Source organism: Nomascus leucogenys, chromosome 12 (assembly GCF_006542625.1).
Source record: "Nomascus leucogenys isolate Asia chromosome 12, Asia_NLE_v1, whole genome shotgun sequence".
Lineage (NCBI taxonomy): Eukaryota > Metazoa > Chordata > Mammalia > Primates > Hylobatidae > Nomascus > Nomascus leucogenys.
The window spans coordinates 82,310,886-82,328,705 of NC_044392.1; the positions used below are offsets into that span (position 1 = coordinate 82,310,886).

Below are 17,820 nucleotides of genomic sequence, written 5' to 3' on the forward strand. Positions count from 1 at the left end.
TCTGTAAGACATACCTCTTCTGAGTCTTGTGACTTGGTGGTTTCTTCATCCAAAACATACCGTCCTCTATAAAACTCCCTGATCCTCAGATTCAACTTTTCAGTTTCTTTTTTCAAATTCTTGTAACTCGGCAGTGGTTTAGTGGCTGTATCTGAGCCCCTAAAAGGTAAAGACTCATCCAAGCTGTTCTGAGATTCCCGCCAGGCAGGGGAATGACTATCTGGATCTGAGATTATGTCATCTTCATCAAGTTCTTCTTTAATCAGAGAAGCTTTGGGTTTCAGACACACAGAAGCATAACTCTGGCCATACAAAAACCTCAAAGTTTCTTCTGTCTTCCACTCAATCAAAGTCTCCTTCAAAACTTTAAGTAAGTTTCTCTTTCCAACTTCAGGACACACCTGCACTGAATTAGAGACTGACCTAGACACTTGGTTTGATTTGGCAAATTTTCTCCTAAAATGCTCTGCACTTTTCTTACTTATGCCTACTAGAGTTATTTCTGACCTACTGTATTCACTTTCAGAATTTTCTGAAGCTTTTAATCTTTCAGGCAAAGTCCTATTTGAAGAACTCTGAGTATTTACTTTCTGTAAAGGAAGTTCACATGTAGCATCTTTCTCCTGACTATCTAATTTGCAATTGCCTAACTGCTCAGTGACATCTACTACTGTCTGTTCTTTGTCTTTGTGTTTGGAGTTAGCTTTGTGACCAGCTTTCTTTTTCATTATGCTTTTTTGGTGCAGCTGTGGTCTAATACTTGTTGAATTTGGTCTGTTTCCTGGTAGAATGGAGGAAACAAAGTCTTGCTCATTCTCACTGCTACTATCACTGTGAGTGCTAGAAGAATTAGATTCATACTGCTTTTCAAAGTGGCTAGGATTGTCAATATCTGATGTTTTAATGGCTTTACTGCATAACTGTACTTCTTCTCCAGAATGGCCACTGTAGAATGAAAGAGAAATAAAATAACTAAATAACAAATAGCAAATAAAACCTGAAACAACAGGAAAGTAAAGTACCCCATAGTATTTATACATTGTAACTTTCAAGGTAGAAATTTTTATTCCCTAGACAAAACCTTATTTCCAGGTTCTGATACATAAATTTCAGAAGAAGCCTATAATTTCAGTACATCTATTAATAATATATTTTTTATATAGTTCTCCTTCTGTCTTCTTCCTTTGTCTTTTTCCCCCAATTATTTTAAAATTGTTACAAGAGTACAGCAAAACTTTTTTAAAAACTTGATAATGCTATCCTACTGCACTATTTGGATTTGCCTGTTGTTGCAAATATATATATAAATATATATAAAAATATGTAAAGTATATATAATATATAAATATATAAAAAATAAAGTATATCTTTATATGTACATATATTTACATATATAATATATACTTATACATATATTATATAATGTATACTATATATAATATATAAAGTATATATGTAGTTTAAAAAATATATAATATGAAAAATAATATAAACAAAGTCTCACTGTGTTGCCCAGGCTGGAGTACAATGGTGCGAACTCAGCTCACTGCAACCTCTGCCTCCTAGGTTCAAGCGATTCTCCCACCTCAGCCTCCCAAGTAGCTGGGATTACAGGTAGGCACCACCACACCTGGCTAATTTTTGTATTTTTTTAGTAGAGATGGAGTTTTGCCATGTTGGCCAGGCTGGTCACAAATTCTCGGCCTCAAGTGATTTGCCCACCTTTGCCTCCCAAAGTGCTGGGATTACAGGCGTGAGCCACCATGCCTGGCTGACCTTTTTATTTTTTATTTTTCTATTCTATTTTATTTTTATTTGAGATGGAGTCGTACGTACTCTGTCACCCAGGCTGGAGCGCAGTGGCAAGATCTTGGCTCACTGCAACCTCCGCTTCCTGGGTTCAAGTGATTCTATTGCCTCAGCCTCCCAAGTAGCTGGGATCACAGGTGCACACCACCATGCCCAGCTAATTTTTGTATTTTAGTAGAGATGGGGTTTCGTCATGTTGGCCAGCCTGGTCTCAAACTTCTGACCTCAAGTGATCCACCTACCTTGGCCTCCCAAACTGCTGGGATTACTGGCTGACCTTTTTAAAAAAAGTTTTTCTTTTGAAAATTTTGGCTGAGTGTGGTGACTGACATCTGTAATCCCAGCACTTTGGGAGGCCAAGGCAAGTGGGTCACCTGAGGTCAGGAGTTCAAGACCAGCCTGGCCAACATAATGAAACCCTGTCTCTACTAAAAATACAAAAATTAGCCAGGAGTGGTGGCGCGTGCCTGTAGTCCCAGTTACTCAGGAGGCTGAGGCAGGAGAACTGCTTGAACCCAGGTGGAGGAGGTTGCAGTGAGCTGAGATTGCTTCACTGCATTCCAGCCTGGGTGATAGAGTGAGACTCTGTCTTGAAAAAAAAAAAAAAAAAAAAAAGAAAATTTCATTATCGATTTCTTAAATAAAAAAAAAAAACAGGAATTGTGTATAGATTGGAAAAGATAAAATGATAAAAATAAATGGGTAAACATTTTCTAATTCTGGTTGATTGTTGTACAGAAAATTCTACAGAATGAAAATCACAGGAAAGTCATAGCAGAACAAGTTAGCAAATCAACATTTTTCAATAAAAGATATTTAAATTTGAAAATCCAGAGTTAAAACAACATGCTAACAATAAAAGACAAAAGTTTTCCCTGACAATGTTCTTCAATTTTCAGATTAGATTTGATTAAGATGAAGAATTACGAAAGAGGGAAGGCAACAGTAGCTTTGCCAATACAAACTTGAAACAAACAAGGATGCTCTCAAGCACAGACACATATCGAAACTTTAAAAGGTCAGGATGAAAAAGACTCTGGGTCAAGAAGTAAGCTGTGGGGAAATGTAAAGGAAAAAAAATATATATCTATATAAAAGTTGAAAGCAAGGTTGTGGATGGGAATGAAGAAAAAAGATGAAAAGTTAGTTTAGTCTTAGATACCATCTTTTAGTTAGAATCTAGCCTATATAGCCATGGGGCTGTCTCTTGCATCAGAAGAAAAGTAAAAATTGGTGTAAGCTCAAAAAAATTAGAACAATTTAACTTTCATGTATTTCCTACTTTCTCTTGGAGTTTTAAGGCAATTATGTTTTTATACTACTCTGAAGCTATAAAGATATACATCAATAAATAAATATCTCTTATTTGTGCTCAACGCCCTGTGACTAAGGTAGTAACTATTAACTAGGAACATTTATTCTGAGAGTTAAGGGATGTGTTTTGAGAGATGGCCATGGTCAGGCAAACAATACCATGAGGAAAGTTTAGAAAGAAAATCACAACTTGGAATTTATATTAATGCTTTAGACGCTCTTTCAAATAATTAAGTAACTGGTACATTACTGGCTTTGAAATCCTATAGGACTATAAAAACCTTTCAAAAAATGTAATAGGCACAATCTAGTTGACAAAGAAGCACGGTATCTGAGATGGAGGCTGTGTTTATGTCATATTTCAACAGGTTAAATTAGATTTCCTCGGGAGGAACAGCTGTACAATAAATCATACAGATCAAACACATCATCTTACCATCACAAAAGAAAAAGCTGAACAAGTCAAATATTTCTTTGTGTGGGCTAGAATGGGACACTTACATAATATATCAGCACAGGAAGTCCAAGAGCTCATATTACCTGCTTCACTCCTAATGTTTCTATTAACATAAATATATAAATGGTAAATGATACTGATTCAACTATACCTTTGTTCTTCCTTTAGCAGTTGAAAATCGGGATGCCTGTAACAAGAACACAGAAATAAAAATTAGGCTGGGTGCGGTGGCTCATGCCTGTAACCCCAGCACTTTGGGAGGCTGGGCACGTGGATCACGAGGTCAGGAGATCAAGACCATCCTGGCCAACATGGTGAAACCCCATCTCTACTAAAAATATAAAAATTAGCTGGACATGGTGGTGCACGCCTGTAGTCCCAGCTACTCAGGAGGGTGAGGCAGGAGAATCGCTTGAACTGGAGAGACAGAGGTTGCAGTGAGCCGAGATTGTGCCACTGCACTCCAGCCTAGCGACAGAGCAAGACTCCATCTTAAGAAAAAAAAAGAAAAAAATTAAAGGACAAAGTACTGTGAAACTCATCAACAAGAAATCTGGATTAGTCTCTCTCTTACCTAAACTTTACTCACTTTTCAGGGTTAAGTTCAAATTCCACCAGCCCAGTAAAGTTTTCCTTGACTAACTTGGACTAAAGTAAATCCCTTCCCTAAATTCCAGAGTCATCATTGTCTGTACAATTAACATAATTAATCACCAACTCCTTTAAGGCCTACTACTAGAACCATTATCTAAATGTTTAACTTTTCTTTTTCTTTTTTTCTTTTTTTTTTTTGAGATGGAGTTTTGCTCTTGTTGCCCAGGCTGGAGTGCAATGGTGTGATCACGGCCCACCACAACCTCCACCTCCTGGTTTCAGGTGATTCTCCTGCCTCAGCCTCTCGAGTAGCTGGGATTACAGGCATGCACCACCATGCCCGGCTAGTTTTGTATTTTTAGTAGAGATGGGGTTTCTCCATGTTGGTCAGGCTGGTCTTGAACTCCTGACTTCAGGTGATCTGCCCGCCTTGGCCTCCCAAAGTGCTGGGATTATAGGCATGACCCACTGTGCCTGGCCAATGTTTAACTTTTCATATGTTTAAGTCTGGTTTCTTAACTAGACTATAAGATCCTTAAAGGCAGAGACTGTTTATAATTCTGTTGGATTTCCTTTACATGGTCAGTAAGACTTTTTGCGTTAATTTCTGAGAAAGTAGTTACATTGGAGTAGTAGCAACCCCCTGCTCCCCACTGCCCCCACCTCAGCCTTCCACAGTGCTAGGATTACCAGGTATGAGCCACCGCGCCTGCCAGACCTTACAATTTGGTAGAAAACAAACGTATATTCTAGGAGCTTTACAGATATTGATCCTCCTAACAATGATGTAGCTACTAATATTATCCCCATGTTATAGATAAGGAAACTGAGTACAGAGAGAATAAGCAATTTGCCCAAAATCACACAGCTAGTAAGTGGTGAAGCCAGGAATCAAATCCAGACAGTAAAGCTCATAATAACTACACTGTTATTCAAGACAGTATGTGTGAAATGCCATGAGAGATGTATAAGCTGCTACAAGAAATCAGAGAAGAAAAACTTCCTCCAGAGCCAATCAAAAGGAGTTTCAGAGAGGTGTCATTTCAGCTGGGCTTATAAAGATGGATACAGTCTGTATATAAAGGCATTTGAGGCTAATCCCATGAATCTCCACTCTGGGGTATTTACTCTACAAACCTCTCCCTTTTTTCTCTTTTTTTTTTAAAGCATGTAATCATGTTTAAATCTACCCAATCTCTTAAAAAAAAATCCTTTGATCATACAGCCCCTCCTCATTTCATCATAAGCCTTTATTAAAGAAGTCTGCCCTCATCATTTTCAACTTCCATATTTCCTACTCAGTTATCAACTTTCTGCCTTCTGGAATCTGTACTCATTACTCTCCTGAAATGGCTCTCACTGAAATCACCAATTACTATAAGACTGCTAATAGATATTTTTCAGGCTTTTTTAAGATAGAGGGAAAATAATCAATATGAAAGGATATCTCAAAGGAGGCAGAATACAAATAAATCATAAAGCAAGGCCCAGGAGAGAAAGTGGAATCAGTAAGATAAAGGAGGGTACTTTATCAGCAATGAGGCAGAGAAATGAGAGCCTATATGAAGAAAATAATGTTGAAGGAGTTTCTGCTGGATGCCCTCAATTGGTTCAGTAAAGTGGGTTAAAGGCTCTACTACGGTTGGTGGTTGGTTCAAAGTTTGAGAGTAGAAAAGGTCTATTCTATAGTCAGTAAGAAAGAAAAAAAAGGTGGGAAAATCATAGTAGAGAGAACAGGGCCAAAGGAATACAAAGAATGTAGGCTTGGATATCAGGCAGACCTGGGTTTAAATCCCGAATCTATATATAACTAAGTGTCCTTGGGTGAGTCACCATACCACTCTGAGCCTCAGTTCCACCATAAAGTGAGTAGCATAATATTTCCCCAGGGATGCTAAGAGGACTGAATTGAATGAGATAGCTTATATAAAGCACTAATGGTCTTGTTTGAGAACTTTCCCCAAAATGTTCAGCAAGCTAAATAGGAAAAAAGTATGATTGGAGGTTGGGAAGGTTGACATGGCAGGTTAAGGGAGAAAGAATCTATAATTGTTTAAGAGGACACTGTAATCGCTGACTGTAGAGCTCAAGAAAACAAAAGTAAGAGGGTCTGCCAACTCAGAAGAATAGAGCTAGGCTAGAGATAGGAGGTCAAAATGAGGTCACAAAGCAGACTCAGGAGTGATAGCTACAGATTGAGATAGAGGTTGTGGTCAGAGACGGGAAGCTCTTATTTCAAGATCTTGAAGGCAGAATAGTTCCAAACAAGAATGAGGTCCAAGTGTAGCTCAATCAAATGGTAATCAAAATATATAAACATTACTGTAAATTATGAATGCAATTTAAGACAGCTTTATGCAACATCTCCGGCTATACAACTTGTTATTTTTTGAGAATTAAAAGAAAATTATATCTTTAAAGAAGGCAAGGGAAAAAGCATAAGGTAGGCATCACCTACCATATGCTAGGTGGATTTTTTATATTGTGGTAAAATTTACCATTTAATACATTTTTAGGTGTATAGTTCAGTAGCATGAAGTATATTTACACTGTTGTGCAACTATCACCACCATGCATCTCCAGCACTTTTTCATCTTCCCAAACTGTCTGCTAGGTGGTTTTACACATCATTTCATTTAATCCTCACACAATTTACAACTCTATTTTTGTTTTTTTTGAGACAGAGTCTCACTCTGTTGCCTGGGCTGGAGTGCAGTGGCACAATCTCGGCTCAGTGCAACCTCTGCCTCCCGGGTTCAAGCGATTCTCCTGCCTCAGCCTCCTGAGTAGCAGGGATTACAGGCGCCCGCCACTACGCCCAGCTAATTTTTTGTATTTTTAGTAGAGACAGGGTTTCACCATGTTGGTCAGGCCGATCTTGAATTCCTGACCTCGTGATTTGCCCGCCTCGGCCTCCCAAAATGCTGGGATTACAGTTGTGAGCCACCGCACCGAGCCTTCAACTCTATTTTTATAGATGAGGAAATCGAAGTTTTGAGTGGTTAAATGACTTCCTAAGATCACATAGCTAACAAGTAGTAAATCTAGGATTCGATTTAGACCAAGCTCTTTCTATATCCTGTTGCCTCTATTTAGTGTTAGAAAAGACCCAAAAAAGTTGTAAGGTTACCACCTTTGCTTAATCCCTTTCACAGGAACTCAATATACTTTACAAACTATTTTCTTCTCCTTTGTGTAATTTTTCTAAGAACTAAACTCAACATTGTTTCTAGATGTTAACCATCTTAAAGGAACCTTAAATACCTTCCCTCATCCCCAATCTATAAAGAATGGTACCTGACACTGAAATAAACTAGATTAAAGATTCAATATAAAATTCCAGTTTGTTTTTGCTATGTGCTATTTTAGAAAGAATGAAGCACCAAGTTACACTGCTCTTTCTTTTTATCCTTTCTTAGATGAAATCCAAATTCCTTTCGTTTGAAGAGAAAGTGCCATTTCTCTTCCAGCTAAGTATTTTCTATTATCTTCCCACAATTTTTGTTGTCCTGAAGATAGTTATGAAAGCTCAATTTAAAAAACAAAAATATGTAACCATCCTAGTTAAAGAATGCTTGTAAGCTGTTTCTTTATAAACATTTTCATCTTACTTTCACTAAGGTATAAATTAGATGATTGGTTTTCATTTCAGCAAAGTAAATCTAAAACTAGAAATAACTTATGCCAAATAACTTAAGTGGATATATGTACATATTTATATATATGTGCATATATATCACTTGGAATATGTATGTTATATATAAACCAACAGAAGCGGCAGGTATGGTGAGAACTTTTCAAATCTATTTTGAGACATGTCAAACCCTGTTTCAGAAGCTTTTATTCTGCATACCAAGCAACAGAGGTGGCTGTTCAGGAAGAGGTTATAGTTGTTCTGCAGAGGTTTTTGGCTTCCGCACCTCTGAGATTCTACTGTTTACTGCCAAGAAGCAACGTGTGAAATCCCCTACTCTGGACCAGATGATGGCGCTTTTAGCTCTGTCAGCATTAACCATTCACCCCAATTTCATCTTTAAAATCATAATTTGATTTTCAACATTGTCCTTCTTTCTTAGATTTGAGATTTTAGGTTACAATTCAGGAGACTTCCCACCTTCAAAGGCTTGTCAGAGCCTACATTTAGCCAAATAGGATTTATAACTGCAACTATATAATTACCTATATGAGCACACTGTCTCAGAGCATCAAAACTCTATGTGGTCTGTTTCTGGCCACCAAGTGGGTGAAAAATTTCTAACTCACAAGATGAGAAGCATCACAGTGCGTCATGACCCAGACCATTCTAGGTCAATGTTTTGTCTCTAACAGGGTATCAGGAGACATTTTGTGAGAACCACTGTTAGTCTCCATGACATTACAGATCTACTCCAGATATTTTACATACCTTAAAGATGAGGAGCTAGAAAATCTCCAAGGCCCTTTCTGACTCCAAAACCTTGATAAAAGTATGGAGGTAGAATTTATGAATTTGTCTAAATCTTAAATTTATTTAAACATCTGTACCAATGAGGTAGTGAGCTTACTGTGATATAAAGATATTACTCTTACAAATTTTAAGGGATATTGTTCGGTTTTGGTATTATAAAATCTGCTAAATAAATTTATACAAGCATACCTTGTTTAACTGTGCTTTCCTTTACTGAGCTTTGCAGATACTGCATTTTTTACAAATTGAATGTTTGTGGTAACTGTGTCTGCCAGTTTATCAGCACCATTTTTCCAACAAAATGTGTTCTCTGTGTCACAGTTTGGTAATTATTATATTTCAAACTTCATTATTATCTGTTATAGTAATATGTGGTAATTTTTGATGTTACTGTTGTAATTGCTTTGGGCTACCATGAACCAAGCCCACACAAAATGTCAAACTTAATTGATAAATGTGTGTGTTCTGACTGATCCACCAACCAGCTGTTACCGATCTCTCTTCCTTTTCTCAGGCCTCCCTATTCCTTGAGACACAACAATATTGAAATTAGGCCAATTAGTAACTTTACAATGGAAGACTCACTGACATTGAATACTGCTTTTCCTTAAAAAAAATTTTTTTTTTTTGAGACTGCAACAAGACAAGACCTCTGTCTCTCTGAAAAGCTAATTTTTATTTATTTATTTATTATTTTGAGACAGAGTCTCACTCTTCACCCAGGCTGGAGTGCAGTGGCACTATCTCGGTTCACTGCAACCTCTGCCTCCTGGGTTCAAGAGATTCTCGCACCTCAGCTTCCCGAGTAGCCGGGATTACAGGCATGAGCCACCATGCCTGGCTAATTTTTGTATTTTTAGTAGAGATGGGGTTTTGCCATGTTGGCCAGGCTGGTCTCAAACTCCTGACCTCAGGTGATCCACCTGCCTTGGCCTCCCAAAGTGCTGGGATTACAGGTGTGAGCCACCACACCCAGCCCCCGCCCTTTTTTTTTAATTTATTGAGATGGAGTCTCACTCTGTTGCCCAGGCTGTAGTGCAGTGGCGCCATCTCGGCTCACTGCAACCTCTGCCTCCTGGGTTCAAGCGATTCTCCTGCCTTAGCCTCCCAAGTAGCTAGAATTACAGGTGCATGCCACAACCTATTTTTGTATTTTTAGTAGAGATGGGGTTTCATCGTGTTGGCCAGGCTGGTCTCGAACTCCTGACCTCAAGTGATCCACTGGCCTTGGCCTCCCAAAGTGCTGGATTACTGGTGTGAGCCTCTGTGTCCAGCTGTAATCTAAGATTCTATCAGTTGTGAGATCCATTTCAATTGCACAGATGTTAAAAATGTAAAAATGTATGCAAATTAGAATAAATAAAATGCATGACTAAATGCAAAAAAAAAAAAACCCAAAAAACAAAAAACAACAGCAACAACAACAAAAAAACCCTTACTAATGGCCTCTGAACGTTCAAGTAAAAGGAAGAGTCACACATCTTTCACTTTAAATCAAAAGCTAGAAATGATTAAGCTTAGTGAGGAAGGCATGTCAAAAGCTGAGACTGGCCAACAGCTAGGCCTATTTTGCCAGTACGCAAGTTGTCAATGCAAAAGAAAAATTCTTAAAGGAAATTTAAAATGCTAGTCCAGTGAACACAAAAAAGCAAAACAGCCTTATTGCTGGTATAGAGAAAGTTTTAGTGGTCTGGATAGGTTAAACCAGCTACAACATTCCCTTAAGCAAAAGTCTAATCCAGAGCAAGGTTCTAACTCTCCTCAATTCTGTGAAGGCTGAGAGAGGTGAGGAAGCTGCAGAAGAACAGGTAGAAGACAGCAAAGTTTGGTTCATGAGATTCAAGGAAAGAAGCCATCTCCATAACATAAAAGTGCAAGTTGAAGCCCCAAGTGCTGATGTAGAAGGTACAGCAAGTTATCCAACAGATCTAGCTAGGAGCATTGATGAAGATAGCTACACTAAACAAATTTTCAATGTAGACAAATCAGCCTTATATTGGAGGAAGATGCCATCTAGGGATTTCATAGCTATAGAGGAGAAGTAAATATGTGGCATCAAAGCTTCAAAGGACAGGATGACTCTCTTGTTAGGGGCTAACGTAGATGGTAACTTTAAGTTGAAGCCAATGCTTATTTATTATTCTGAAAATCCTAAGGCCTCTAAGAATTATGCTAAATCTACTCTGCTTGTGCTCCATAAATGGAACAGCAAAGCCTAAATGACATCTGTTTACAGCATGGCTTACTGAATATTTTAAGCCAACTGTTGAAACCTACTGCTCAAAAAAAAAAAAAAGATTCCTTTCCAAATATTACTGATTATTAACAATGTACCTAGTCACCCAAGAACTCTGATGCAAATGTACAAGATTAGTGTTTTCATGCCTGCTAACACAATATCCGTTCTGCAGCCCATGGGTCAAGGAGTAATTTCAACCTTCAAGTCTTAAGACATACGTTTCCTAAGGCTATAGTTGCCATAGAGTGATTCCTCTGATGGATTTGGGCAAAGTAAATAGAAATCCTTCAGGAAAGGATTCACCATTCTAGATGTCATTAAGAACATTTGGGGCTGGGCGCAGTGGCTCATGCCTGTAATCCCAACACTTTGGGAAGCTGAGGTGAGTGCATTACTTGAGGCCAGGAGTTTGAGACCAGCCTGGCCAACATGGCAAAACCCCATCTCTACTAAAAATACAAAAATAAGCCGGGTGTGGTGGCGCATGCCTGTGGTCCCAGCTACTTGGGAGGCTGAGGCATGAGAATCACTTGAACCTGGGAGGTAGAGGTTGCAGTGAGCTGAGATTTCACCACTGAACCAGGGAGGCAGAGGTTGTAGTGAGCCAAGATCACGCCACTGCACTCCAGCTTGGGTGACAGAGTGAGACTGTGTCTGAAAAAAAGAAAAAAAGAAAAAAAAAAGAACATTTGGGATTCATGGGAGGAGGCCAAAATATCAACATTAACAAGTGTTTGGAAGAAGTTGATTCTAACCCTAATGGATGACTTTGAGGGGTTCAAGACTTCAGTAGAGGTAGTCACTATGGATATGGTGGAAATAGCAAGATAAGAATTAGAAGTGGAGCTTGAAGATGTGACTGAATTGCATCAATCTCATAATCCAACTTGAACGGATATGCAGCTGCTTCTTATGGATGGGCAAAGAAAGTGGTTTCTTGAGATGGAATCTACTCCTGATGAAGGTGCTGTCAACATCGTTGAAATGGTAACACAAGATTTAGAATATTCCATAAACTTAGTTGATAATCAGCAATAAAGTTTGAGAAGACTGACTTCAATTTTTTTTTGAGACACAGTCTTGCTCTGTTGCCAAGGCTGGAGTGCAGTGGTGTGATCTAACTCACTGCAACCATGAACTCCTATGCTCAAGTGATCTAGTCTCAGCATCCCAAGTACCTACAAGGACTACAGTTGTGTGCCACCACACCCAGCTAATTTTTTATTTTTTAAACATTTTGTAGAGATGGGTCCCACTGTGTTGCCCAGGCTGGTCTCAAATGTCTTGCTTCGAGTGATCCTCCTGCCTTGCCCCGCAAAAATGTTGGGATTACAGGCATAAGTCACCGCTCCTGGCCTGACTCCAATTTTGAAAGATGTTCTACTGTGGGTAAAATGCTATCAAACAGCATCTAATGCTACAGAGAAATCTTTAGTGAAAGGAAGTCGATCAGTGCAGCAAACTTGGGGTTGTCTTATTTCAACAAATTACCACAGCCACCCCAACCTATAGACACCACCACCCTGATCAGTTAGCAGCCATCCACATCAAAACAGGACCCTTCACAGCAAAAAGATTAATACTTGCTGAAGGCTCAAATGATCAGTAGCATCTTTAAGCAATAAAATATTTTAAAATTAAGGTATGTACATTATTTTTTAAAGATATAATGCTACTGCACATTTAAAAGACTACAGTATAGTGGAAACATAACTTTTGCATACACTGGGAAACAAAATCCATGATTGCTTTATTGCTTTAGTATAGTGGTGGTCTGGGACCAAATCTGCAATATCTCCAAGGTATGCCTGTACTTACTGGCTTTCACAATAATGTAAGAAAGACCAAATTAGGTCAAATTCAATATTCTGTTTCCAAATGGTGTGTAAGGTCATGGCATCCTCAGTGATGCCAAGTTCAAATTGTTCAGGACATGCTCTAAAACATCCCTGGTTTTTCTTCATAATTTAAAAGCTTCGATCTATATTTTATCAGCCTTCACTTTTACAGACTAAAGAGATCAAATTATTAAAGTCAGTAACTTTATTCAAAATTCTTGAGACAGATCTTTCTACAAGATAGTATAAGTTTCTCTAGTCTTAAGCAGATAATTTTAATTTTCATCATTTTAATAAATATTTCCTTATGTAGAAAACTTTCTCTATAGTAGCAATGACTAATGACACAATTGGCTTAGAACTGTAAATCATTAGAACCAAAGGGAACTCGGAAGTTAAATGCAACTTTTTCCTTTTATAAATGAGGAAACTGAGACTTAGTGTTGAGAAGCAGGTTTCCTACAGTAAAACAACCAAAAACCTGAGCTTCAAACTGCAGATCAGGACCCATCAATTAAGTAGGTTGCTGCCAGTGTTTTAAAAAAGCAACAGAGTAGAAAATATCAGAGGCATTTCATGTGGTAAGAATAATATTGTTTCACAGAAGTTTTGCTTTAGTTTTAGTTATATGCATATATGAGATCCTAATGTAAAATGCACTTATTATAGTGGTCAAAAGTTTGGAAGTCATTGCAATAAGATATCTAATCTTTTGGGTGGATTTAACAATTTATTCTTAGTCTTGTTCTGTCGCCCAGGCTGGAGTGTGATCTCGGCTCACTGCAACCTCCACCTCCCGGGTTCAAGCGATTCTCCTTACTCAGCCTCCCAAGTAGCTGGGGCTACAGGTGTGTTCCAGCACTCCTGGCTAATTTTTGTATTTTTAGTAGAGATGGGATTTTGTCATGTTGGCCAGGCTGATCTTGAACTCCTGACCTCAGGTGATCCACCAGTCTCGGCCTCCCAAATGCTGGGATTACAGGTGTGAGTCACCATGCCTGGCCATAAAAATTTATTACTTTTTTTAAAATTATGATTATTAAAATTACTATTATGATGCAATGTATTATTTATCATGACTCATTGTAAGCTAATAAAAATATCTCTGCATTAAATATTACATGCCACCATTTAAAAGAAGCATTTTTTTCCTCCCTAAAGGAAGACTGGCTCAGGATATTGTATCCCATACCATATGTGAACAGACTTTCTTTAAAATATCACATTTCTGTAGAGCTTAAATGTGCAATAGCTAGACAAGCTTTTAAAAATACCAAATTCTAGAATTCTGATCCTTAGCACAGGTAAAAAGATGTCTCTGAAAAAACAGTGACCTCTAGTGGATTCATTAAATAGCATGGACATAATCCCTGCCCCTAAGAATTTGGAAATTAAGGTAACACAAATGCATCCAGATATAAAAGATACTGATATGGTTATACACTGACAAGTGTTATATATAATTAAGGGCTACAGTTACGCTATACAATGAGGCAGATGCATATATATAGATTATTCACTGTTTCCTTCTAATCAAGTGGAATATAATGAATAGAATCCTGGTCTCATACAGATCACTAGTTTAAGAAATACACTTAATGAAGGGGTTGGATTAAATCTCTCTAAGGACCCTTTTAGCTCTTTAATTATGATTCTTTCTTCTTTAATTCATTTTGTACACCAATATCAGATTAAATTCTGCTCAAAAACATTTGATGGCTCCCCAGTACTTGAGGGTTTACCACACTCAGCCTGGCCCTTTGTTACTTACCTATTGTTATATTCTCGTTTCCCAAATTTCAAGTGGGCCAATGTTCAATATCCCAACCCATTCCCACAAGTTTATTTTCTCACTTTTGCTCACAGTGCTCATTATGCGACATCCTAACCTTGCTAATTTATAAGACAGGGCCCCATTAAAGTCAACACAAACTTGTTTAATTCATGTTCTGCCATCCAGTGATTGTTAAATTCACAGGTTGGGTTTTATACTTGTATATGTGTATGTGTATGTGTGTAGCCTGCCAGGTACTAAGCACTTACTGCACAATTTGAATGTAAATTGATTCATTTAGATTAGAGAAACAAAGGCCATTTTTTTTTTTTTTTTTTTGAGACGGAGTCTCGCTCTGTCACCAGGCTGGAGTGCAGTGGCACGATCTCAGCTCACTGCAACCTCCGCCTCCCAGGTTCAAGCAATTCTCCTACCTCAGCCTCCTGAGTAGCTGAGACTACAGGCGCATGTCACCACACCCAGCTAATTTTTGTATTTTTAGTAGAGACAGGGTTTCACCGTGTTGGTCAGGATGGTCTCGATCTCTTGACCTTGTGATCCACCCCCTTCGGCCTCCCAAAGTGCTGGGATTACAGGTGTGAGCCACCACGCCCGACACAAAGGACATTTTCATTTTTCTTTTATAGTGAGGTAGTGAAGGGTATATAGCTAAGGTAGAATTTCAAGAACTGCAAATATAAAGTAAAAGGGCTTCAAGTTTTGGGAAAAAGTGAGCATTCTGAATACAGGATAGTAAGATTTTAGGAAAAACTTAGAGGAAGACCTGTTTTACTTCATTTTATTTACTTATTTAATTTTTGAGACAGAGTCTCACTCTGTGGCCCAGGCTAGAGTTCAGCGGCACGATCTTGACTCACTGCAACCTCCGCCTCCCAGGTTCAAGTGATTCTCCTGCCTCAGCCTCCTGAGTAGCTGGGATTACAGGTGCCCGCCACCACACCCAATTAATTTTTGTAGTTTTAGTAGAGACAGGGTATCACCATATTGGCCAGGCTGGTCTCAAACTCCTAAACTCAAGTGATCCGCCCACCTTGGCCTCCCAAAGTGTTGGGATTACAGGTGTGAGCCACTACACCAGGCTGGAAGATTTGTTTTAAATTAGCTAAAGTAAGTACCAATACCTATGCTTGAAGAAAACAGAGATGGCAGGAAAGGTAGTTTGGTAAATGGTTTTGAAGCAGTTGAGGTAGATATGAGGATGGCACAAAGGGTTAAATTTAAGATGTAGAGAAAATATCTTTGGAAGCAAAGTTAAGGATAACTTGAGGAAACACTGGTTTCAGTGGGGAATAAAATATGTTGCTCTCAGAGAACTGGCGAAGTAGTGGGCAGCTCTAGTGACAGAAATATTAAGAAAGGAGAAAAAGAATAAGTAAAAAAGTACTTTTAGCTTCCCAGTCACGTTGAACAATGCCGGAGTCTTTTATTTTCCCAACAAGAAAGCTGACAGGCTGGTGGTGAAATGATGAACAATTTAGTCTTCATTATGTTTAACTCAATTATCAAGGGCCACACAGTGTTAAGTTTTCCATATCCTAAACCACACAGGATTGGATCGGCAGGCAAGAGGGGGGGGTCTGCCATCACAGGTGCTGTGATGTGCTGTCAGCATAATTGATGTTATTTGAATTAAGAGTGGTGTTACATCGCCTTATGCATCAGAAAAGACTTCAAGGTTTTTGGCTTTTTTTTTTTTTTTTTTTTTTTTTGAGCCAGAGCTTTTTAGTTAACCTGCATCTCATTCTGTTTAGGTCATTAGTTTATTTAGCATAGTTCCTACCTTACCACAAGTAACACTGCCTTGTGTTGTTATAATACACTCTTTCAAACGTGAATTTATTTTGGGCATTATCTCACTAACCATTTCATTGGAATTTCTAGGCAATACAGTTTAATTACCATAACGATAACTTGTTACCTTTATATTATCATGCCATTTCACCCTCAATAATAAAATTTTCTTGACTTTAGCATCTAGTAAAACATTGCAAGTATTTAAATCATTTCCCAAGAGGCTAAACTCCAGCATTGCCCATAAACTCTTTTTACAAAAAAAAAAAAAAAATTACTTTTTAATTGTCTGTCTTTAAATTAATAAAATAGTGTACTGATTTTTATAAAGATTAAATGAACCTGAACTTTCTAACCTTCCTCACAGCAGAGTTCACCTGGATCCTAAGACCCAGTAACTTCTGAAAAAATTTAACATTCTTCCTCCAGGATTATTATATTAACAGGATTCACAGACATAACTAGCATCACAGGACACTGGAGTTAAAGTTCTGATTTTGCAATTAAAGCTAAAGCAACAAACAAATAACATTTGTATGTATACATTTTCTGATTTTAAGTGTAAAATCCTTAATAGCTATGCTTAAAATATAACCATTTCCCCATAAAGTATATAAAATGGTAACTTTTTACAGAAAACTAGACCTACTCTCAGCTAATCTCATAAAGCAGAAATAAATTATTAGAATAGAATATATCAACAAATCTATATACACAATGACTTAAATTACCTCTCTTCTTCTCGAACCCATACTGGAGTTTTGGGAATTTGTGCTTCAAAAAACTTAGATGCTTGATAACAAAAATTGCTGCAAAAAGACTGAAAAGAACATTATAAATCGTTTTTTCTTCTTATCGTGAAACATTACCTACATACAGTTGAGAGTATAAAACATAAATGTATAGTTCAAAGAATAAAATGGAAACCTACAGATCTACCACTCAAGGTAAGAAACAAGATACTAAACCTTTGAAGGCCTCTATGTGCCCCTTCCCAACTGCATCACCCTCCACATTCCCCAGAAGTAACCACTATCATAAATTTGGTGTTAATCATTCCCTCATTTCCCTTCAGTTTTAGCACCTGTGTACATATCTCTATTAAAAAATATTCAGTTTTGCCTATTTTTAAACATTTTTTGAATGGAATAATATTGTTATACATTCTTATCTTACTTCATTCACTTATTAAGTTTTATTTTTTTTAGGGACAGGGTCTAACTCACTGTAGCCTCAAACTCCTGGGCTCAAGCAATCCTCTGGTCTCAGCCTCCTGAGTAGCTTGGACTACAGGCATGCCACCACACCTGGCTATTTTATTTTTTTGTAGAGATGGGGTCTCGATTTGTTGCCCAGGCTGGTCTCGACCTTCTCTCCCTGGCCTCCCAAAGTGCTGGAATTATAGGTGTGAGCCACCGTACCTAGCCACTTCTTTTGTTTAAAATTGTTTTTAAGATTCATTCAAGTAGTTGTAGCTTATTAATTTTCACTGTGTACTACATTCCATTGTGTTAGTGTATTACACTTTACCGTTTA

General features: G+C 37.9%; 1 protein-coding gene across 1 annotated transcript in view; it reads right to left on the reverse strand.

The window, feature by feature from the left end:
* The window catches only part of RPAP2 (RNA polymerase II associated protein 2), an 86,955-nt gene that overhangs the window by 61,708 nt on the left and 7,427 nt on the right, over positions 1 to 17,820 (reverse strand). Inside the window, exons 6-8 of the mRNA XM_003260050.2 lie at positions 17,016 to 17,104; positions 3,732 to 3,767; positions 15 to 945 (exon numbers count right to left, since the gene is read on the reverse strand). Coding sequence (XP_003260098.1) covers positions 15 to 945; positions 3,732 to 3,767; positions 17,016 to 17,104 — 1,056 coding nt within the window. The remainder of the gene's footprint in view (positions 1 to 14; positions 946 to 3,731; positions 3,768 to 17,015; positions 17,105 to 17,820) is intronic.